General features: G+C 42.1%; 1 protein-coding gene across 2 annotated transcripts in view; it reads right to left on the bottom strand.

Moving 5' to 3' along the window:
* hectd2 (HECT domain containing 2) overlaps positions 1-25,614 on the bottom strand; it is a 71,797-nt gene that overhangs the window by 24,547 nt on the left and 21,636 nt on the right. For both annotated transcript variants that reach the window (XM_078273035.1, XM_078273036.1), the window contains exons 8-14: positions 24,833-24,942; positions 21,647-21,795; positions 20,470-20,593; positions 18,877-18,973; positions 18,369-18,476; positions 15,983-16,115; positions 10,510-10,598 (exon numbers count right to left, since the gene is read on the bottom strand). In XM_078273035.1, the coding sequence (XP_078129161.1) occupies positions 10,510-10,598; positions 15,983-16,115; positions 18,369-18,476; positions 18,877-18,973; positions 20,470-20,593; positions 21,647-21,795; positions 24,833-24,942 (810 nt within the window). The remainder of the gene's footprint in view (positions 1-10,509; positions 10,599-15,982; positions 16,116-18,368; positions 18,477-18,876; positions 18,974-20,469; positions 20,594-21,646; positions 21,796-24,832; positions 24,943-25,614) is intronic.

The raw sequence follows: 25,614 nt of genomic DNA, 5'->3' as shown, positions 1-25,614 counted from the left end.
TATATATATATATATATATATATATATATATATATATATATATAATGTGGATGGTTCCCTACAACCATTACTCTTCACAAGTAAAATAAATGATCGGTTCACTACTTTCATTGACTTTGCGTGTCCAAAGCGCAGAAAAAAATCGACAAAAACGTCGGAATTTTTTTTGAAAAAGACGACCTAAGCGTTGACGTTTTTTATTTTATTTAAAATTTTGACCCAGAAAAACTAAAAGTTGCAAGTCAAAGGGTTAAACCAATCACAATCGTCTTGGGACGGAGCCACGGCGCCTCTGCTAAATAGTCTCAGGAAGGAACTTGTTTTGGTGGAACGTGTGTACGTTCAAAGGTTGTTTTAGTCGTGCAACAGAAAACTCAGGTTGGACAGATAGTCTAGCTAGCTGTCTGGATTTACCCTGCAGAGATCTGAGGAGCAGTTAACCATAGTCCTCCAGAGTCAAATCCACCGGAGGTTAGAACGCCAACACAAAGGAAGAGGAAGGTGTTTTTTTTCCAAGTTCACTTATCGTTTTTACATTTGAAGGAAGAAATCAAGACAGGTGACCAGAAGTAAAAGCAAAAATAAAAACGAAGAGGAGCTTAACAACCACATTGCCCCAAAATAACATGGATGCATTATGTACGTTGGATGGAACCCATACAACACATACATCCATGTTCTTCGCAGGTAAGATAATTAATAATATAATAATAATTAATGATTACTTCCAGTGAATTTGGGTTGTTTTATTTAATTTCATGGCATTTGAAAAAAATGTTAACCCCCAAAACAGCATCCTGACCAAACTTTGACATAAACCAGTATGTGATTGACTCAACATCCTCCGATCTTAACTATTCTATTAGTCAAAATAATTCATAATATCTTTTTTTCAAACTCAAAAATTAAGTATAACGTGGCCGGTTGGCTCAGTGGTAAAGCAGGTGCACATATACTTGGAGGTTTATGCCTTGACGCAGAGGTTCAGGGTTTGAGTCCGACCTGTGATGATTTCCTGCATGTCTTCCCCCTTTCTCACCTAGCTGTCCTGTAAAATTAAAGGCAAAAAAGCCCCAAAAAACAATCTTAAAAAAAAAAAATTTGGTATAATGTCATTTTATTAGGTTTATTGACCATGTATTAAAAAAAAAGCGTTGAAAAGAGGGACGAAAATGTTTAAACAACGCCAAAAGCATAAAAAAAGGGTCAAAAAAGTTCCAAAAAAACAAATTTTTCAATTATGACCCGGTAAGTTCATGGACGACGGTGAAGACAACACAAGGGTTAAAAAATAAATATCCTCAATAACCCTCAACAGTAACCCAATCACGTTATCTTAGAATATGGACAGGCATGATTCAGATTAGCGCTGTGCAATGACTCACATTTTGATGGTCATTTCAATTTCGGCTCCTCCTGAATAAACTCTTATTTTGGCTTGTGTTCTGAATGGAAAAAAAAAAAAACATTCAAAGGGGAAAAGTATTCAGTAGAATTTCACAGTTCCAGATGTTTATGCTGTTGATTTGTTGAACTGTTTCACGGGTTTTCTAACTTCAATAAATGCAACATCTTTCCAAAAGTCAATGAGTAATCGTCTTAAATAATCCTGATTTCACTATTGACCAAAACAATCATGATTATGATTTGTTTTTCCATAATCGAGCAGCCCTAAGGCCCCGAATACACAGAGAATAATAGCTGTCAGAACAGAAGCTGAAGTCTTTATAAAAAGGTGGAGCTGGATTTCCGGACAGAAAACAGCTGGATTTTACTGCTGTTCAGTCTGAAACTCGCAGTGTAAAATCTGACCTAATGGTCCGTGTGTGTATGTGTGTACGTGTGTGTGTGTGTGTGTGTGTGTGTGTGAACTGAAAAAAAGACCAGCCAGTCTTTTTAATGGCAGAAAGAGTTTAATGTCTGCTATAAATGACTTCATTGTGTAACTTCAATGTGTGTGTGTTTGTGTTTAGTTCATGTACAGAACTGAATGTCCCATCCACCTGCACACACACACACACACACACACACACACACACACACACACACACACACACACACACACACACGCACAAAGTGTTCACAGCTGCCACATGTGGTGACCAGATGTAGTGTAATTGTGTGTGTAGGTTGAATGTGTGTGTGTGTGTGTGTGTGTGTGCGTGTGTGTATATGTGTGTGTGTGTGTGTGTGTGTATGTGTGTGTGTGTGTGTACTACTGATTACCAGTAGGCACACACACACAAAGGCACCGACATGAAAATAAACATTAACTGAACTATTACCGCAACCATTAAGGTCATTATGAAGTCAAAGAAACACACACAGACATACAGACACACACACACACACACACACACACACACACACACACACACACACACACACACACACATACACATACTGATATCAAACAGAGTATACAGAACAGAAAAGAATTTAGAGGCCCTCGATCATATATCGCCATTTTATGGGACAGACGTATAAATCTCTCTCTCTCTCTCTCTCTCTCTGTCTTTATTCATGCCCGCTCTGTTTCACATTATCTCTCCGTCTGTTTTTCTACCCACTTCCTTCTGTTTGCCAGACTGTTTCTTAAAGGGGTGATAGAATGATTATATAGGGTATTTCACACAGAGCCGGGGTCTATGAAGTAGGACACGCCGGGCGGCGAGGCAGCACCGGCCGCTGTCACGTAGCCTGCTGAGCTCCTGCTGAACTGCGACACACAGTCGGACAAAATTTGCAATTAGCCATCAATTTTGGTAAAACGGCCCATATTTGACCTCTACAGAGTTGATTTCTCACATAAAAAAGTCTCAGAAGTGAATTTAGTAATTCAATAGCGGACCTCTGGAGATCTGCGTGACCTAGCTAGATTCAGAAGACTAAGCTGACCTCAGGTCAGTGGTGTAGCCTATGCAAATGTTGGGGGGTGACAAAGACTAGGAGTTGGGATGCTGACGTCAGCTTCCAGCTTTGTTCAGATTGGCCCGTTTTCAGCAGCAGTTTCAAAATGTGAGATTTGCAGAGGAAAGAGGTATCAATGGGACTTTGAGGTTCTATGTATGTCATATTTACCCACCAAACTGTCGTTATTCAACTATGACAAGGTAAAATCGGTTTTGCATTCCATCACCCCTTTAAACTCTGTTGCTTCATTGATGCAACAGCACGCCACAAACAACAAACAGATTCTGCCTCAAAATTCTGCAAATATAAACATCACAAAAACTCAGGAAATGAAGAAGGATCCACCATAAGGCTCTTATCAAGCACATTTAGAAGTAAATTAAGACAAGGCAGTTGACACGTAATAAGCCTGGAGCTTCCCTGATGTTATGGGTCTGCGTGTTGTCTGTTGCTATTACAAAGTTAGTGACCAAACTGATGTGCACGCACGCTGATCTCCTCACACAGTGCAGTGTGGAGACTGACTTTTAGTTGACAAGTTATTATCATGGTTCGCAGTTAGCGAGGCATGATGATGGTCTGCTTTGATTTTGGACTCTATCTTGCACATCATTGACTGTATTATTGCATGTCTCATATACACTAGTCTTCTCACTTACAGTTTGGTCGACATAAAGCCCTAAAAAAGTCAGCGAAAAAGTTCCTCAGCCATCACAGAATTTAGCAAATCAAGCAAAGACAATGATATCCTTTTATATCAAACAGCTGACCTCTTTCACAGCCTGAATATGCATGGGATTATTGCTGTGCCTTTAATTCCAAGCAACACAAAAATCACTACCTCAAGCAAAGAAAATGGTCATCTCTAAAGTAAAACTCAGAACTTGCAAACAAAACATTTGTTTAGTCGTAAACTATTTTTAATATATTTTGTCCTTTTGTTTACAGTTGGGTTGCTCTCTCTATCAAACTATTTTAAGGCAAACATGATGGAGAGACACAACGGAGAGCAAAAGACTGATCATTGAGAAAGAAGCAGAGGGAACTGTCAACCAAAGGACATATTATCAAACGAATGAAAGACCAATAGTTTACGACTACACACACGTTTTCTGTGCAAGTTTTTAAGTTTTACTTTTGAGATGACCATTTTTTTGCTTGAGTTAGTGATTTTTGTTTGATACTTAAAGAAGAATTTCTAGAAGTTTTGCTTGGAATTAAAGGCACAAAAATAATCCCATAAATATGCAAACTCTCTGCTTCTGTGGGGATTTCGGAGTCTCAAAGTCGACAACGCTGCCACAGTTCTGCTTTGAGTGTAGTGTAAATGCAGTTAAAAAAAAAAGAAAATCCTGTATTTTTGGATTGTGTGCACAACTAGGCAAGTCCAAATTTTTTGTCAACCTTAATTGATATGCGAGCGATAATTGATATTTGGCCCGCGGGCCTTGAGTTTGACACGTGTAGTAGAAGGATAAATAAAGTAATTTGGGTAATTATGAACAAACGAACCAATGGAGGAGCCAAATGCAAAAAAAAAAGGAACTGTACAAAAGTAAAGAGAGACAGAGTAAAGAAATGAACTTGAATGAAGGAAGGAAAGACAAAGAAACATACAGAGCAGAGAAAGTAGAGAAGAACAAATGAAAAAAGGACAAAATGGAAGACAGAACAAAAGAGAAAGAACAAGGGGATGAAAATATAGAGGAAGGTGGAATTACCACAACCTATTTCACTGCCTGAAAAGTCAAGGGATGCACCGAATCCAGGATTTGGCTTCAGATTGGGCTGAATATCGGGCTTTTTGACGGGGTTGGGTTTCTGCTGAACCCTACGCTCGCACTCCGCGCGCTACGTTGGTCGCTGTAATGACGGCGCCGTTGATTACAGGAAGGTGTTTACGTAGGTGGAGCTTCAATGCAGCAGGCTGAGAGGAAGTGGAAATGGAACTGGTGAGCAGAAAAAGTGTTGTTTGGCAGTACTTTCAGTCAAAAGAAGGCCATTCAAGTCCAGCTACATGTTCAATCTGCAATGCTGATTAGTCTGGTGGTGGCGAGGACCCTAAACAATACACAACATCACCGCTGTTACAACATCTGGTATGAAACATCTGGAAGAATACGAGCTGAGCATGAAGGAATCTACAGACAGCAGCCAGAATGCAGCAACTTCAGGTACGGCAAAGGAAGGACAGTCGAGCGAGAAAGTCGCCAAGTTGGCAACAACGTCACTGCTGTCTCGCTTCCCGATTTCCCACACCACGGAGCAAAGTCACACAACGTGCGTACGTTAATCGCGCGTCAACAAAACTGGATCCCCCCCAAAATCCCCAGGTTCACTGTGCACCAATTGTTTTGTACTAATTTAATTTTCGTAATGTCTTATGTAATTTATGTTGTCCATGATGATTTTATTACTGGTTAGCTCACCTTCTTTTAGTACTTCCTTTTGTATGTTTAATGTTTTATTACATGCTTTAGCTTCTAATGTTGTAGTATTTCAGATGGTATTGTACTAACATTTTACATATTCCCAAATGACTTTGTGTTTAAGGTAAAGTACCACACAGCAAACCTGTGACTGTGTAATATTGCAATATTGGAATATGTACACATTGCCGGGGAAAGGAAGAAGGAAAACAGGGCAGCTGCAAGGCCTTTAGGTTTACATTTATCTCTCTCTCTCTCTCTCACACACACACATTTTCTCTCCAGTGTCCTTATTTCTCACCGCTCCCTCTTCATCTCCACAGTGACGCAACGCTACCATGACGACTGAACCGGAACGAGGGAGATTGATAAATTAGCTCTTACTGTGAGCACACATGTGGAACACCCAGGAGCCCACACACACGCACGAGCACACACACACACACACACACACACACACACACACACACACACACACACACACACACACACACACACACACACACACCCACACCCACATACACACACACACCCACACCCACACACACATACACACCCACACCCACATACACACACACGCAGACATACCCAGACACACGCACGCACACACACACACACACACACACACACACACACACACACACACACACACACACACACACACACACACACAAACATTTCCCACCCTTCCATGTTTTCTTTTCTCCATCCTCTCTCTGTCTTGCTCCATCCATCAAATTTTTTCCCCCTTGCACAGTCACACACACCCGCACACACGCACCCGCACACACACACACACACACACACACACACACACACACACACACACACACACACACACACACACGCACACACACACACACACCTGGCGAGGAACAGGCAGCTATTAGGTTATATAACCTTTTGACAGTTCCCAGCTGGCCAGTAACTTAGGATGAAGTGCTGGATCCTTCTCTATTCACATAAACTACACACATGCACACATACTGTATACATACACACTCTCACAGAATTACAAACACACACGCACGTAGACCTACATTTTACAAATAGCAGGAACAACAGAAAAGCAACATTGTAGTATTTCAAACTACAGAAGAAAAAGTAATGCATGAATGTTTCACTCAGAAATCTTCAGTTCTTTCATTAACCGTCCACCTGACGACCATTTCTTATCACGCAGTACTGCGACTTTCTGATGAATGGAGGTACACATGGTGTACTTGTAAGTGTTGAGCATACAGGCTGCTCAAACAGGCTACAAAGTGGAAAATGTGCAGCTGTCTGAGGTAGAATACGTGCCCTTTAGTCAGAAAAACTGCAGGACACAACCCTGTCTCCGAGAAATTACACCTGCATGCTATTAATATGAAACAGAAAATACTTTTAAAAGAAACATAATGCCACCCGATTATGTTTTCTTATAAATGTAATAAGAAATCTCTGTCTCATACTGAGTGTATCAGTGAACTTTCTTTTTCTTCTGTTCCATCTTTGTTGGGAGTCGCATATGCTCAGTACCTAGGTAAGGACTACTAGCCAGTCAGAAGCAGAGTATGAGAGCGTGCCCTGACAGTACCTAGGTAAGGACTACTAGCCAGTCAGAAGCAGAGTATGAGGGCGTGCCCTGACAGTACCTAGGTAAGGACTACTAGCCAGTCAGAAGCAGAGTATGAGGGCGTGCCCTGACAGTACCTAGGTAAGGACTACTAGCCAGTCAGAAGCAGAGTATGAGGGCGTGCCCTGACAGTACCTAGGTAAGGACTACTAGCCAGTCAGAAGCAGAGTATGAGGGCGTGCCCTGACAGTACCTAGGTAAGGACTACTAGCCAGTCAGAAGCAGAGTATGAGGGCGTGCCATGCTAGCAGCTAGGCGAGCATTATAACGTGTGTTCCAAAGTGACCACGTTTGTCTCTGAAGTAAAGGCTGGACTACAACAGAGCTGTTTGGAGCAGTTTGTGAACAGTGTTTTCTGTTGGAGATGGTAAGTCCCTTTGGGGGGGACTTTGGGCTTCTTCACTTTGTAAACCTATAACGTGCACAAAAAAGATATATAACACAATAAAGGAAAGGGGAAAAGCCAAAAAGCATAATATGAGCACTTTAATTAATTATTTTTTTTGGGACGTTTTTGTTGCATTTCCAATGTTTTTGTTGCTAAATTTGTCGCCTTTTAAAAAAAAGAAATTAGACAATGTTGTTGACGTTTTTGTCGCCTTTCACACAATATTTTGTCGCCTTTTTCGGGTGGGGGAGGTTTTTGTTACTTTTTCCGACATTGCCTTTTGACATCATTGTTGTTTTGTTCCTCAACCCCCCCCCCATTTTCCCAAGATGCATTGGTATTAACAGTAAATACCTGTAATCTGTAACATTTGCAGATAGTGCTGTAATATTATTTTTTTCTACCAGAATGCACTGCCATTTACAGTATGATCCTGTATAACATTAAAACAGTAAGATAATGTCAGACTTTAGCTGTAAATATACATCAATACGACACATTTACAGTGTATGACTGCAGACCATCTTATAAAACTACAGCATTGCTAGTATATCATTTAAAGCATGCAGCGTCCACTTGTACTGTGAAAGGCCTTTTACAATATTATAATAAATAAATAATAAACAGCTTTTTTGTCTTTTTTTTACGTATTTGTTATGTAAGAGTATGTGGGTGTGAAATCACTGAAGCCGCCCTGTTTCGGGGAAATGTTTCATTTTGAAACCTTGCCTGTTTTATTTCACATTCGGTGCTGAAAGAAGACGCATTTAGTTTGAGATATATGTGTTCAGTGTGCAGATTTATGGCCTAAAAACACACATTATAGTATCTCGTTCTCCTCTGTGGTTTAAAATAGAGGAGTGTTATGGTGTGTGAGACGGGGAGGGAGGGGGAGTAAAAGAGAAAACTTTGTATGTGTGTGTGTGTGTGTGTGTGTGTGTCCAACATCCCAAAACTCTCCCTGCCAACAGCTCCAACCAGAAGCTGTGAAACTACCTGAGAACAAAATACTAATGTGCATAATCTTTTTCTTTTCTTTTCAACCTTAACCCTATTTTTCTATGTTTTTGTGTGTAAGTGACTGCAACAATCTTTGAAATTGGTCCAGTATTAAGCAAAAACGCTAACACAGACCGGGCTGCAATGTAACCCTATCGGTGAAATGTGCATTGTCAATTTGCGTCCACTAAAAGTGTTTTATTTTGCCGCTGACAGACTCAGATTAATATTCTAAATGTCTGACAACATTATGGAAAAGATCCCTACAGATATTAACCTTTAAAACCTCTTTGAGACCTTTCTGTTTAACCAGAAACAGCTCTGAAGTCGCTAGCACTAAACCCACCAGACTCCATTTAAAAAAGCAATACTTGTATAGAGCCAGTATTTTTTCACATGTAAATCGGTAAACCATGTGTTTATTTCAACCAAAACTAGAGTTGTGATGAAGGCTTAGTCCTTTGCAGCGGCCCAGGCTTGAATCCGACCTGCGGCCCTTTGCTGTGTGTCATCCCCTCTCTCTCTCTCCCCACTTTCTTGTCCATCCACTGTCACTATCTAATAAAGGGAAAAGCCCAAAACAATTATCTTTATTTTTTATTTTTTTTAATGTCTGGAAGAGCTTTGTAATGAAATTGTTAAATCATATTTTAGTTGCTTTTTGTAAATATACTGTATATAAATGTGAGTGATTGTGTTAAATGTGTTGTCTCGTATCGATGGCATTGATGGATTCAATCGAATGAATATGCATCTTGCACACTACTTTGCAATATTACTTTTTGCACCTTACATCCCACTCCATGTGTACTTGTCTTGATATTATGTCTTATTTGTATATTTGTATGTTTGTATATTATGTTGACATGTGCCTATATGTATACTGTTGTCTCTATTGTACAGTATGTGTCTATATTACTATTTGTCGACTGAATGTTTACTACTACATGTCTATTTGTTGAATGTATAGAGAGTTAACATCTACCAAAGTCAAATTCCTTGTGTATGTAAGTATAGTTGGCCAATAAAGGTGATTCTGATCGTGGCAGACTTTGTGCTATCAGTAAATTATTCAGTAAATATTGTATCGTCGATATAACGTGTGATTTACAACCACTGCTCCCTTGACAGATGGGTTAAAGTGCAGAGAACGAATTTGGCTACATGTATGTGTATGTGACAAAAAAAGTACCTTTCTTCCTTTAAAGTGGCCATATTATGCTCATTTTCAGATTCATAAATTGTAATTTGAGATTGTGCCAGAATAGGTTTACATGGTTTAATTTTATATTTTTGTTGTACTGCACATTGCTGCAGCTCCTCTTTTCACCCTGTGTTCAGGTCTCTGTTTTAGCTACAGAGTGAGACCTCTCACTGCTGTAACATCTTTGTTGTCAGTCGCACATGTGCAGTAGCTAGGTAAGCATTACATGAGCTAGCTAGCTGTTTCTGCAACTTCCTGTACAAGGCAGGATTAGCCGGGAGACTTCTTCTAAACGAGGGCACACTTCCAACTTTGCGTGGAATACCTGCAGAACAGGGACATGGAAGTAGTTCTATACAATTTATTTTGTAGATTAGGGTGAATTTGTGTGTGTTGTAGCAGTGTTTTGCCATTGAGAATGAGCTAGCATGCTAACGTTTAGCCCCCTCGTCTCGGCTAGTGACGTAGAAAGCCGTGCAGATTTTGAACAGCTCACCCGGAGACTGAAGGCAGGACACATTCAGAAACCGTATCTCACTTAACTCAACTCTTTTTTTCAAAGTTTGTATGTGTGTGGAAGCACCAGAGACACAAAATAACACCCCAAATCCCAGAAAAAAGTGATTTTTTTCATAATATGGGCACTTTATACGTAAAAAACCCCCACCAAAAACATTAAAAGAACAGCGCCAAAAAAAAGTCAGAAAAAGTGTTGACTTTCAGTTTTCAACCGGCAAGTGCATAGTTGAATGGAAAACAACACAAGGGTTAAGTAACACAGACAGTTTGACACTATTATTATAGTCAATCTCTGCAATTGATCCGTTACATGACACAGAACTGGATTTAAATCAGCAAAGTATCCCTTTAACTAAGAATATACCACCCAAGGTCCACTAAAAATGTACATTACATGCAATACACACTCTCCGTGTTTTGTTTCTTGTATGAAGGATACAGTCCCGACCAACTGGAACTCTGAATAGTTGTCGCACTTCCAACTGCTGAACCAATGGCAGCGCGAGTCCTTCATGTAGGTGAACATGCCTGTAATATAAAAAATGGTTTAGATTAGGTTTGGCACATTTCTGGTGGTTGATGAATCAATGGAGAAATGAAAGAGTGATGGATTGACAAGTGAAGGGGAAACAAAAGGAAGAGAAGGAAGATGGGTAAAAAGGAAAAAAGACGGAAGAAGCAACAACGATTGAGGAAGGAAGATAGTAGAAGGATAAATATGCTAAATTGGTTAATTAGGAACAAATAAACCAATGGAGGCGTTAAATGCAAAAGAGGAACTGCAAAACTATAAAAGTAAAGAGACAGAGTGAAGAAAGACTAACTCAAACTTGAAAAACAATGAAAAAACAGTAGTAAAGAATAAAATATACAGTCAGCACACATACATGGTATAGATGAAAAATATAGAATATATATAAATACCAGGTGCCTTTGTCGTTCTTATTGACGCTAAAAGTCTCTTTTAGCACTTTAAGTAAACGTGCTTGTCCGGGACTATTGCTGTCCCTTTAGCGCCGTCCCTTTAGCGCCGTCCCTTTAGCGCCGTCCCTTTAGCGCCGTCCCTTTAGCGCCATCCCTTTAGCGCCGTCCCTTTAGCGCCATCCCTTTAGCGCCATCCCTTTAGCGCCGTCCCTTTAGCGCTTTAAGTAAACGTGCTTGGTCGGGACTATTGCCGTCCCTTTTGACGCAGTTATGTTAAGGAAAAGGTCGTGGGTGGGTGTACGGTTCCGTGACACGGGGGAACTACGGGACGGTTGTGTTTAGGAAAGGGTCGTAGGTGGGCGTATGGTTCTGTGACACGCGGGAGGAAAGAAAAAAATGACTATAGCAAGCGTGACAAGCGGAACGCGAACCCCGGTCTCCTCGGTGAAAGTCCTGTGTTTGACCTATCCACCCCCCCAACCAACCTCCATACGTGGAAATTCGCCCTTACATACTACTCGCTAAATCCTATCTAACTGCTCCTCTCCCCGGTGCGTTACACAAACACGATGAAAGACGCCTTTTTCGTCGCATCAGACGCTGACAGCCACTGTCCAAACGTCCTTATTTTACGAGTTCGGAATGAGAACGGGTTGGATGTGCATAAAAGTCTAAGACGTTTACTTTAGGTAATCAATTCAGTACACAGAAAATCAAACTGCCAGTTTGGGATTGTGGTTCCCAGGTTCTTAGTGAGCTAATGTTTATATGCTAAAGTAGGCCAAAGTTCAGCCATAGCTACATTGTTAGCTTCTAGCAAAAAGTCAGGCACTGTTAGGCACTGCGAGGCACTGTGAGGCACTGTTGGGCGAGGACACTAGTGGTGCGTCTCAGCATAGCCATCTAGCAGTAGGGGGTTTGAACACAACGTGACGTCTTACATGAACATTTTTGCACGTAAACTAAAAAAAACAAAAAAACGATATTGCGTTTTTGAAAATCGATACCGTATTGCAAAATAAAATATTGCGATACTCAAGTGTATAAATTTTTTCTTACACCCCCTACAGATTACTACCAGAGACACCTTTGCACATTCAATACTGTATTATAAAAAATATAAATGATTGCTGCTTTAAAGCGAGTTTTCCAGCGCCGACTGAGAGAAACAGCAGCAGTCTGTTCTGAGCGGAGACACACATCTGGAGCGCTCACATCTCTGAACACCAGAAACTGACACCGCTTCACGCATAAAAGAGCCTGTGTGTGTGTGTGTGCATGTGTGTGTGTTTGTGTGTGTGCGAGGCAGAGCTGGGGCTTTCCCTGCGCTGCTAATGAGGGGAACACAGCTTTCATTGAGTGTGCACCAAAAACACAGACGACCGCGGAAAGATGGAAAGACGATGGAAAGATGATGGAAAGAACAACTCGGCCAGAGGAGAGAGAGAGAGAGAGAGAGAGCGAGAGAGAAACAGAGAGACAGACACAGATAGAAAGTAAGAGGGAGAGAGAGAGAGAGAGAGAGGAGAGGCAGATGCAGACAAACGTTTCCATTCAAGTATTTCCTAATGTTAATTCCTAGGTACTGAAGGAGAAACTGAAAATCTTGGGAGACAATTCTGCATCAATATTATGAAAAAGGTTTTTATCCGCACATCCGACGGGAGAATGCGTCTCGTGGTTAAAGTAAATACTGGAACCACACTGATGGAAACACGTGAATAAAAGAGAGCCTGTGAAATGTTATAATCACATTTCACATCAATTCAATTTGGATTCAAAATGTCAACATTAGTTTGTGCCTCAGATTGTTGCTAAACGAAGAGAACGACAGCATCAGTCGTTTCAGCAAGTTCCCCAAAAAGACACCTGTAGGAAATCAACACATCCACGGGTCCGTGTGATATCGTACGAAAACTTCTGCACAACTGTTTGTACGATATCGTACGAAAATGATGGCCTCTGCCGCTGGTCATGTGACGAAAGTTTCACAATACAGTTGAGTTTAGTCGACCGTATTCGTATTGTCGTTCTTTAAAAAATACAACAACAAAAAAGTGAGGGGGGTATTTCGAACTGAATGGGTTCACATGATATCATATGAAACGTTATGCACGCTAAAACGTTTGATATTATACGAAAACTAGGAGACCGACGGCTGGTCACGTGACATCGGCTACCGAAAATGAAAATTGAGCGGAAGTACGTAGGATGGCGGTGCCAGGCTAGCGAACTCCGGTCCCTGCCTTGAAAGTCCTGTGTGTTAACGTCATCCCCACCCCTAAGAGCTAGAACAGTCTGGTAACAGGAACTGACATCACTTTACTGTAATGCAGCCTTTAAAAACCAGGAAAAGACAACACTTAAGCCATTTACGATATTACAATATCCAAAATCTAAGACGATATCTAGTGTCATATCACGATATCAATATAATATCGATATGTTGCCCAGCCCTATGCAAACAGCAAAAAAAACGTGTAAAACATACAAATTACAGTGCTTATCTTTTCGTAGCTTTTCGAACAGTTCATGAGAACAGGTTGCAACCTATTATGCATTCATTCATTAAACTTATTTTCACTTTTAAATGAGGTCTCTCCTGACTGAAATATATGACATGATTTCTTAGAACTATCGGTTGCTGAACATGTGGATCCATGGAGAAGAAGTGGATTGTGTTGCAGGAGCGGTTTAAGAGGCTTCCACGGAAGTCTAAGGATCTCTCAGCGCCACTTCTCAACACTACAGGGAGAGAATTTGATACTAAAAAAAGAAACATTTTTGGTGGACGGTTTCTTTAAAATGGCCGAATTGTTGAGGCTTAAGGTTTTTTTTTTTAAAAGGATGAAAGAAGAAGAGAGGAAGCGGAAGAGACACAGGCACAACGGCGCATGGCAAAGTGGCAGAGACATGGAGATAATTAGAGTCAGGCAGGAGCGTAAACTGAAAAGAGAAACAGACAGACAGAAGAGGACAGTCATAACAAGAGCTGCTCCAGTCTGAAATAAGAGTTTGTTGCTGAGGATCCAAAAGCAAAACTGACCACTTTTCTCAGCCATCTGACACTCATTTACCAACCTGAAAACTCACACAGCTCGTCCACTGAGACCTCCGTGTAATAAAAATGTACTTTCCATTTTGATCCAATAAAAAACAGATTTTCTTTCCACTTGTTTCCAATAAAGTATGGCTTCACTTCCCATTGACATTGCATCAAGCTTCATTTTCCTCCAGATTCTCAACGTTATCTGTGGTTCTCTGTTCTCCTTTTTACTTTATTCACACTTGATTTAGGCTCTTTTCACGGACATACTTTATATGTTTGATGTCAGCTGAAGGCCCTCTGAGCTACACTGCAGACATACTGATGGCAAACGCTTACCGACATCCCAGACTTTGGCCCCGTTTAGACCTGGCATTAACAAACGTCTTGGGTGATCCGATCAGAAGTGCACAGCTCTAAGGGCCCTAGTTTAACGATCTAAGCGCACGGCGTGAAGCGCCTGGCGCAGGTGCGTTTAGGGCGTGTCCAAATCCACTTTTGCTGGTTTGACGGTGGAAAAAACGGTCCGTACGCCGGGCGCATGGTTCAAAAGGGTTGTACTTGTCTTCATTAATTCATAGAAATTAATTATAGAAATTGACAACTGCGTCGGTCTTAAACTAGCAAAGACACTTGCGCCGGGAGCAAGATAGGACCCTAAGTATGTCAGTTCAAACATGGCATTTAATGCGTCTCCACATGTCCTGAGTACACTTGTGATCAGATTTCACTCCCTGCTCTACATAGATCTAACCACCTCGAAAACGAGATGATTCATCTTAGGGTCTATCCATGAATATGTATATGTAAATCATTTTTTATTTGTCAAGACCACATACTGTATTTGTTTTTAACCAGCGGGAGGCAGCAATTGTAAGGCAATGGTGGCGCACATGACATATTTGCAAACACACCGCAAAAATACTGTGGCCATATGCGGCCCAGACCACCTCCGAAAGTGGTCTGAGTGATCGGATCTCAATGCTTCCTCCTGCGTTAATGCGTACAGGTCTGAATAGGGTCTGGTTGCTTTCCCATCTACCTTGTTTGGTCCGTTTTAAATGAACCCCGGAGCATTTGGTCGGATAGTCCGGTTGGTTTGGGGCGGTGTGAAAGCTCATCTGAACTCTGGTGCGGATCAAACAAACAAACAAACTCTGGTCCGCTTGAAAACGGGGGTCTCGGTTCGCTTCCAAGTGAACTAGAGTTGGGTTCACTTCAGGTGAGAACGCGATCCCACCCAAATACATGAAGTGAACCAAGAACAGAGCATTTACTAGCCTGCTATTTCAACCTTGCTCACAATTATATATGTATATATATATATATATATATATGTAAGGTGCTGCAACTACAGGTGTGGTTGAGCGCACGATAAGGTTGGGTATCGTTTGGATTTTTACGATTCCGATGCCGAACCAGTACTTTCAAAATGATTCTGATTCATAAACCAATTCTTGAAAACCTGAAAAATGACATCAAAGAAATCCTCTTTTATAGAGTTTTTTTAAAAATTGAAAATTATTTAAATTCAACAATATATTAACGTTTTAAAGTACTTTCCCAGAGTGAAGTGACAGCATCATCATCTCTCTCTCCTTCACTCATTGTTTGCCTTCTTCTAAAATATAAGAAACACTAAGGCAGAACCAGGAAACCCAATACTTTATAAATTTGGTGTCGCTCCATTATTTCTGAGACCAGAAGTGTCGGCGAGTTTCGGATTTTCTGTACAATAAACAAGCAACCGTTCCGGTCGCGTGACGTGTGTTTACAGTGTTTGGTGCGATTGACAAAGTGCAGTGTGAATGCATACTGAGCCAAATGAAAAATGCAACAATGTTGCAACTTCTCCCCCCCCCCGAATCACACCAAGTCCACCGAACTAATGTATAGGTGTGAAAGCGCCCGTTGACTTCTGCGAACTGGAAGTGTGTCTCACCGTAGTCTGTGTGGAAGATCTGTCGGACCAGCAGCAGGAACCACTCCTTGGTCAGGCCGCCCATGTCCAGCCCCGCCTCCCCAACAAACGTCACCCGCAGCTTCTTCTTCAGGTCGCACCGCTTCCTTGTCAACTACAGAGGGAGGAAGAGGACGAATACATTAGCCTGGTCCTACCAGACTCTGGTACATTTCATTTGTACAGAGAGTCTGGCCTCTCTCCATTGACAAGTGTTAACTTCCTTGAAGGCGGGTACTCTGTTGAAGTTTAAAACTATTGGATCTGCCCAGAGCCACTCTGGATCTGCGATAACTAATCGCTAACGTTTGGTCGTGACGTCGGCTTAGCATCGCTAGCGTTAGCCTTAGCCAACTCCTTCACCACTAACAGAGCGAGCTGGAAAATCAAACTTTTCCCGAACCTCGTGGGGAGGAGGGCCACAACATCATGGCCACCAACAAGATTGTTCTTGCTCGGGCTTTAACTTTTGGATATTCGGCAGCGTTGCCACAACGGACCGAATGGCTTCACTCGCATCTTTCTCCGTAGCCATTACAGAACTACAACTCAAACTAGTGCACAACCTCAACGTCATCGTTCTCAGCCACTCCCTCTGTTAGCTGATTGGACAAATAATATTGGTAAATATTTGGCCAGAGAAAACCCAAAAATATACCATAAACACAGACAGAGTACTGAAGGAAAACGAAAATTGAGCGGAAGTACGTAGGAGCCAGGCTACGAATACATACAATTCGAACAAAAAACAGTTCACCTATAATTTTATTGTTGTTTCTCTATGTTGTGTTGCAAACAGTTTTGAAACCAATATTTTAAATACATTTTAACTATACCTTATAATAAAAACTGATGTTTCATTAAACCTTCAAACATAAGTACAAAACGGTTATCATGTATTCCTTAGTCTCGCATTGCCAGACCTTCCTCCACAGCGCTGCGGAGGAGGGTCTGGCTAGTCCACAAAGCATTCTGGGATGGGAGAAAAACGTGCTTTATTGGGTGTGTGGGTTTATTGGCATTTCTTTCAACCAATCACAATCGTCTTGGGCGGTGCGTAGCGCCGGACAGAGCCACGGTGCCTCTGCAAAATAGTCTCAGGAAGGAACTTGTGTTGGTGGAACATGTGTACGTTAAAAAGTCAAATTCTCAGATTGGACAGATAGTCTAGCTAGCTGTCTGGATTTACCCTGCAGAGATCTGAGGAGCAGTTAACCATAGTCCTCACAAATCCACCGGAGGTTGGAACGCCAACACAGAGAAAGAGGAAGGTAACAGACATCTGGCCTAAAAGAGTGACATCTGGGGCGCCTGGTTAGCTCATCTGGTAGAGTGACATCTGGCGGAATTTCCGGCAGCAACTGAGCAATCCCGGAAGTGGAACGTCGTGGATATAGACTATGTATTCCTAAACTTCTGCAGACCAAATAACTTCACAAAGACAGACACATGGATAATCTTAAAACTGAATGAATCAGACTTCAAACTGTTATCATCACTTGGACTTGGATTTTGGGGTTCACATGAGATTTACAGTTTAGGTCAGACTAAGCGTCTGAGGTTGAGACATGAATGTAGAACATTAAAGGCTTATCCATCATGAATGGTTCTGTATTTTCACGCCCTCTTTGTGTTGCCAGACCACAAATGTGCCCGTTTTGTTTTTTGTTTTTCTCTCATTACAAAAAACATTTCAAAAAAATATATTTCTGTTTGGCATCGAAACCTCATTAAGGCCTAACTATTTCAAGTTTCCACCAAAGACATTTGTCTGCGTCTGTGAGAATTCCTTCCTTCTTCATTATCTTTGCTTAATGCATTCAGTGGAGGATGCCCGTAACACAGTACTTACAGGAAAAACATGCAGATATGTCAATTAAACGGAAAATTATAGTTTTTTTGTTTGTTTGGCACTGGACCAGCAGATTGGTTTGGAGGCCTCAAACATATTTCAGCAAAACAACCACTGCTCTATGTTATCTCACAGCTCAAGGTATTCATAAGATACATGCAAAGTGTCTGTGATCACAGAGGCCCGTACAGTAAAGCAGCCAAGTGTCAAACAAGCTGTTTAGTTGCTCCAGCTTCCTGTCGGGAGGCGAGTTTGAAATGGAAAAGAAAAACATATAACAACGTTTGTAGAAGTATAAAACCAATCATCATGCAACAGTCTTAACTATGGTTCCCCTAGAGAGACATATTTAATCCCCAAGTGTTGTCATACTTAAAATAATGAATTCTCTGCGGAGAAAACACAACTCTTCTCAAAGTTTTCTCAAACGTGTTCCTTGTGTGTGTGTGTGTGTGTATGTGTGTGTGTGTGTGTGTGTGTGTGTGTGTGTGTGTGCGTGTGTGCGTGCGTACCAACCTCATCCAGTGAGTCGCTGAGGAGTTGTGCTCGTCGTACTTTAATGTTGAGGAACAGAAGGTTCATATCCACTCTCTGCCTGCGAGAAACCTTACTGACCAGGCTTTGCTGTGAAACACACACACACACACACACACACACACACACACACACACACACACACACACACACACACTCACGATTAAACTGTGTGGACATGTAGACATTTGTTGCTTGCGTACAGTACCTCATTGCATGTTCTGCATGCTTTCTGTGTTACTGTACTTCTATCTTTGTGAGGACCTCGTGAATAAAGAACACCTGAAAAGTGAGGTCACTTTTTCAAAAGGCAGTTCAACAGTTCAGGCTGGGATTTGATTTAGGTTAGGGTAAGTGTTTGGTTCTTGCATGTGTTATTTAGATAATGTTCCTCACAAGTAAAGAAGTATAAAAAAAAAATAATTGTGTGTGTGTGTGTGTGTGTGTGTGTGTGTGTGTGTGTGTGTGTGTGTGTGTGTGTCTCTCTCACCCGGGCCTGACTGATCATCTGTTGCTCGGAGTCTTTCTGGATGATGGCTTTCTTCACCACCGTTGAAAGGATGAAGGGGAACTGACAGAAGGAAAACCTGAGCAAGGACAAGAAGAAATATGAAGAGTTAGTAATCTTATTTGTAAATCAGTTTGCCACCACTAGTTGAATACATATAGAAACACTTCATTCTTGACCAACTATCCAACCATCATTCTTGATTATTTTTTAAATCACAAGGCTCTGAAATGAACACCCTCCGAGCCTGAAATGAACAAAATTCCCCCACCGCACCAGCCAGGGACATTTGAACTGTAAACTCTGGATCCGTTCCCTTTATCGGACGCCAACGAGCCGTAACGCAGCGTGGAACAGACTTCACGGCTTCTCAAAGTGTTTTCCACCATTCTGGATAAACTGCAGCTGTGGGAACGTCACTTTGTCTCTGCACAGGCGGAGACACTCGAGTCTGGCTTCCAGAAAGTTTCAGAAGGAGCTAAGAGCGCTTTTGGTCATAGGTAAGTGAGTAAAGCTGATGTGTTGTCACGTCTGTTAGCATTTCTGCTCCTTATTACCAGGCGAGGAAGAGCCACTTTCCCTGGAAAAAGTCAGTACTCAGCGTCTGTTCCACTGCTCCTTCATTTAAAGGAATACGCCGACTTATTTGGACTTTGTCTTATTCACCGTATCCCCCAGAGTTAGTCCATACATACATACCCTTCTCATCTCCGTGCGTGTCGTAACTCTGTCTGACGCACCCACCGCTAGCCTAGCCTAGCTTAGCACAGATCCTGGAGGTAACCGGCTCCATCTAGCCTAGCTTAGCACAGATCCTGGAGGTAACCGGCTCCATCTAGCCTACTGCTCCCAATAAGTGACAAAATAACGCCAACATTTTCCTATTTACATGTTGTGATTTGTATAGTCACAGCGTGTACAAATAACAAGGTCACATGACACACAGCCATCTTCTAACTGTATACATACTGGGAACTATATTCTCAGAAGGCGAAGCACTGCTACTTGGGCGGAGTGATTTGCTAGCAGCACCTGAGAAGCCCCGAGGTGAGGAGCAGAGAGTTCACCTGAGTTGGAGTAATATCACGCCGCCCAAGTAGCAGTGCTTCGCCTTCTGAGAATATAGTTCCCAGTTTATATACAGTTAGAAGATGGCTGTGTGTCATGTGATCTTGTTATTTGTACATGCTGTGACTCTACAAATCACAACATGTAAACAGGAACATGTTGGCGTTATTTTGTCACTTATTGGGAGCGGTAGGCTAGAGGTTGTGTGTTGTTCTTGAGGTTTTTGTCGCATCTGTTTGACATTTTCTTTGTCGCCTTTTCCAAGGTTTTTGTCAGTTTTTTCCCTTTTTCCCCAACATTTTTTTTGCTTTGAGTATCGCTTTTTTCAATGTTTTAAAATCTTAAATCTTACTTTTTTTTAAATCTAATTTTCTCGCTGAAAACTGTAACTGGCGATTATTTTTTTGTCGATCGACTGATCGATTAGTAAATAAACATCAGCAGACGGAAAAGTCAGTCAGCTTAATACTTAAACTGGATAGGCAAAAAGAAGGACAGATATCTGACCTATTGGAGTTGCCGTAGTTCTGCCAGGTCCTGTACTCCTCCATGAAGTCTATATGCTCCAGAGTGATGTTGTAGAAGTCGGTGAAAGGCATGATGGGAGTAGAGGAGACACTGTTGGCTGCATCTGAGGACAGGAAAAGAAGAAAGAAAGTCAAGTGTGACAAAATGATCTGTATGTGTCAGTCTGTAAAAATAGTGGACGTAGCAGTGGGGACGTCACCCACTGGATTGTGGAACGCTGTTTTGAAGCGTGTGTGTGTGTGTGTGTGTGTGTGTGCGTGTGTGTGTGTCTCTGTGTGTGTGTGTGTGTGTGTGTGTGTGCGCGTGTTTGTGTGTCTCTGTGTGTGTCTGTCTGTGTGTGTGCGTGTTTGTGTGTCTCTGTGTGTGTGTGTGTGTCTCTGTGTCTCTGTGTGTGTATCTGTGTGTATCTGTGTGTCTCTGTGTGTGTGTGTGTGTGTGTGTGTCTCTGTGTCTGTGTGTGTGCGTGTGTGTGTGTGTGTGTGTGCGTGCGTGTTTGTGTGTCTCTGTGTGTGTGTGTGTGTGTGCGTCTCTCTGTGTGTGTGTGTGTGTGTGTGTGTCTCTGTGTCTGTGTGTGTGCGTGTGTGTGTGTGTGTGTGTGCGTGCGTGTTTGTGTGTCTCTGTGTGTGTGTGTGTGTGTGCGTCTCTGTGTGTGTGTGTGTGTGTGTGTGTGTGCGCGCAATTTATCCATCGCAAACTTGGTGTTTTAAACGGGATGTAACATTTTTTTGGACGACAGGGTGGAGCTGGGGAGGATGACGCAACCAAGCCAGTGTTGTCTTGTCCCTTAAATTACTAGCTAATGCTGGCTTGGTTGGCAGAACGCTGAACAAGACATGTTTAGGCGGCCAAAATGTTCCAGTTAACTTTGACGAAGTTAAAACGCACAGTGAGAGGGTCAAAGTTTAAGACGAAAACACGGACAACGCCTAGAACTAACCATTCTTTTGGTCTGGTTCAATGTCCACAGTGTTAGCATGGTTAGCATTGCTAACGGGCCCAGGGCCAGGTTAAAATGACTAAGGGGGCAGGTAAAAATTGCAAGGGGGCGATTTTGTTTTCATAAAGTAGGCTAAAATTAACTAATTTACCCAGACTTTGTGTGTGTGTGTGTGTGTGTGTGTGTGTGTGTGTGTGTGTGTGTGTGAGAGAGACTCACTGAACAGGCTAAGCACTTTGGTAGCAGAGGGAATCCACCAGGAGCACTTGGCAAGAGGAGGAAGTTCGTCTGGTTCTGCAGGCAACAGACGGGTGGAGATGAACTGTAGGAGGCGCTCTACCAGCTGCCTGAAACGCCTCGCCGACAGCCTGAAAAACACACACACACACACACACACACACACACACACACACACACACACACACACACACACACACAGTTAGCATTGGTTGGGCAGATCTTGGCAGAGTCCAAACCGCACAAACCCTGAAATATACACATGCACATAAATAGACACTTGAATAGAGAAAAATAGCAGCGTTGGATGGTTAAATTAGGTTTTTGGATCTAAGGCAAAAGTAAAGACAACTTGTAATTTGAAGCAGCTCGCTTGTAAATCATCACCACATACAGGACGCATTGGTCAGCGCTCTTTCTTCAGGCTGAGAGAGATGGCTTGTTGTTTGTTACTATAAAGGCTGAGTCATGTTTTAAAAGATACAACGATTTGACAAAACTGCCTGATAGAGGATTATGTTTTCCAAAAAAGAGATCATAAATTAACGTGGAGACACAGTTGGTACATACTACCCTGTAAAAAAGGTTTTAATCTGACTGGACACCAGTTTAAAAACGAGTACAAGCTGGAAAGTACCAATATGATACCTAAGTAGGTACACCTTGTGAAATACCTAAAAATTAACAAATGTATGCCTTATTATTAGACAATGGATGTTGTTGCCAACTCTTGATAATTGACAGTTTTTAACACTCGGTAAAAATTAATTCAGTACTCAAAATGTAGCTAATATTTAGAAGAAATTCATTCTCCTCTGCTTTATTATGCATGCATGTACCATGAGCTAGACCCTCCATTATGTACACACAATATACATGTGAAGAGTGAATTGGTTGTAGTTGCCCAGACACGGGAGCCCTTCTGGACACGTTTGTAGCTATTTCCGACATTTTATCGCTTGTTTGAATTTTTTTTTTGCCGCTTTTGTCGCTTTCCCCCCCCCCAACGTTTTGGTTGCTTTTGAGTTTTTTGCTGTTTTGAGTTTTTTGTCGCTGAAAACTGTAAACAAATCTGCAGATTCCGTTTTGGGTCTGGCGATTATTGTTCGTTAGACGTTGCTTATGTCATCTTCTTGAGGTTTTGTTGCTTTTTGTCGCCTTCTTTGACATTATTGGTCACTTTTTTCAAGGATTTTGTCGCCTTTTGTCGCCTTTCCTGGACATATTTGTTTTGTTGTTTGTTTTTCTTGCCTTTTTAACATTTTTGTCGCATATTTGAAAATGGCAAACATGTCATTTCCATTACGGCTGCATGTCGGCTTCTCCTCAGGTTAAAACAAAGATGATGATGAAAACAAGTCGGTTTCTGAAAAGAATGCAACTGCTGCAGGTTGTCCCAATGTGGCTTTTGTACCAGATGACATGACAGATTTATCAAAGCTCGAAAGCTGTGTGTGATATTTGCAGCTGTGTGTGATATTTGCATAAGTAGCGCTAGGGAGAGACAGAGAAAGAGACAGAGAGAGAAAAGTATTTTCAGTTAGAGATGGAAAAACTTTAAATTTACATTGCCATCACAACATCAATCAGCGGCTAACCCTGCAGCAAAGACCACATGGCAAGACCTAATCCGCTTACACGTCCAAAAGTTATTTACAGAGCCTCAAATTTCCCTCAGAGAGCTTTACAATGTGTTCAACATACAACCAGCCTCCCTCCTGAGACTCGGCTCGGACGAGGACAAACTGTGAAAGATCATACAGAAACAATGCAAATAGGAAGATAAAGAAAATGCGCCTTTGCCGATGGAAACAACAAGTTAAAGACAGGAAGAGGACGACAAAGAAAACAGAGAGCAATAGCTAGATAGAAAGCTATGGCAACTTGGCTGCAAACAAACATCAAAGATTGACGCCGCCTTCACACTTCCTCTTTCAATCAGCTCCGTAATACGCAGTGCGCCCCCCAGTAGAGGGTGACGCGGGAATCAATTGTCGCTCCCATCCCATCCCGCAACCCGTTCTCATTCCGAACTCGTAAAATCAGGACGTTTGGACAGTGGCTGTCAGCGTCTAATGCGGCGAAAAAGGCGTCTTTCAGTGTGTTTGTGTAACGCACCGGGGAGAGCAGCAGTTAGAGAGGATTTAGAGAGGACTTCAAACACAGGACTTTCACCCAGGAGAGCGGGGTCCGCGTCCCGCTTGTCACGCTTGCTATAGTCGTTTTTTTCTTTCCTCCCACGTGTCACTGAACCGTACGCCCACCCACGACCCTTTCCTAAACACAACTGTCCCGTTCTTCCGCATGTAACGGAACCGTACGCCCACCCACGACCTTTTCCTTAACATAACTGCGTCAAAAGGGACGGCAATAGTCCCGACCAAGCGCGTTTACTTATGTATTCTAAATGAATGTACAATTCTCTATGACCTCTCATCTGAGGGCTATAGAGATGGAAACAGAAAGGCTGCTGCTGCCCAGGATGTTGATATGTCAGGTCTGTTAAATGTGATATAGCGGTATAATGTCAATAGTTGGATGTCTGTTGCTAACCAACTTAGCCATAGCTGGTATCCTATGCATTGTTTCTGCACGGAAGAACTTTTCTCATACTCCAAAATGAATCAATCTTTTACCCCTTTCTATAATTACACAATAATAAATTAAAAGTTAAGAATTCAGATTCATCAGTACCATAGCAACGCTAACTTCCGCTCCGATTGTCGGATAGGAACCGTCCGTTGCCTGTCGTACGAGTTCAACTTTTTTTAACGCATCCGGATGACCAACGGACCCGATTTTTTTCCGCGCCGCACTCGTTCGCATCGGTTCGGACCCATTCGCATACGCTCTGCGAATCTCCGTAGGAAATGAATGACTTCCGGTCGCTTCGCAGCCGTATCTACTGTGCCAACGTGAAGGCAGCGTGACTCACGCTAGGGCTGCAACTAACCATTCTTTTCATTGTCGATTAATCGGTAACCTATCACGGCACCCCGACAATATTCATTTAACAAGCTGGAAGAAACTTTTTTTTTTTTCCATAAAAAATGACTCAAACCGGTGAATTTATTTTCAAAATTGTTGTTAATTTAATAGTTGACAACTAATCAATTAAGCGATTCATCTTTGCAGCTCTAACACACACACTTACAGACACACACTTACTTTTTTAGCCAATGAACCAGGAAGTGGTGGTCGGCCTCAGACAGAGCTGCGATCTGCCTCAGCAGGTGAGCGTAGATCACATAGGTGCTGGTGCTCGAATACTGGGGGTTCTACACACACACACACACACACACACACACACACACACACACACACACACATACACACGCAGACACACACGCACAAAAATACACACACACACAAAGCAATATGTCATATCGTGGTCTTGAAACTAGTGTCTTCAGAAGATCCAGCTGTATCGGGACACGTGCAGCTGGTGACTTTGGAACACAACTTAAAAGCAGTTTTTCCATTTCTGTTGTGCATTGCATTTTGGGACAAAAGTGTCCATCACCACACTCAAAACCCCAGGAGTTTCAGTCTGCATGCTAGCATAATAAATAGTTGGGCTGATGGGGCAAAAAGAAAAAAAAACACAAACACAACACACCGATGGATGTCATAATGTCATAATGTTAGTCCTCCAAACCAGACGATGATATCAGTCGTTTGTTCCTACCCTCTAATACGACCCACAGGAGCCTTTCATAAAACAGTGCCCCTAGCAACGCATTCTTATGAACGGGTCCGTATGATATTGTACGAAACTGCATGCACACCAAGACGTATGATATCCTAAGAAATTAGGAGACCGCCGGTTGATCACGTGACGCCGGCTGGCTACGAGCTCTACGACGCCGAGCGGCAGTTGCTAGTTGTTGAAGCCGCTAACTGAGCTTCGTGACGTCGGCTACAGACCTCCGTCGCAGCTCGGTCGTATC

This window comes from Sander vitreus, chromosome 17 (assembly GCF_031162955.1).
Source record: "Sander vitreus isolate 19-12246 chromosome 17, sanVit1, whole genome shotgun sequence".
Lineage (NCBI taxonomy): Eukaryota > Metazoa > Chordata > Actinopteri > Perciformes > Percidae > Sander > Sander vitreus.
This window is presented reverse-complemented; position numbering and strand designations above follow the sequence as displayed.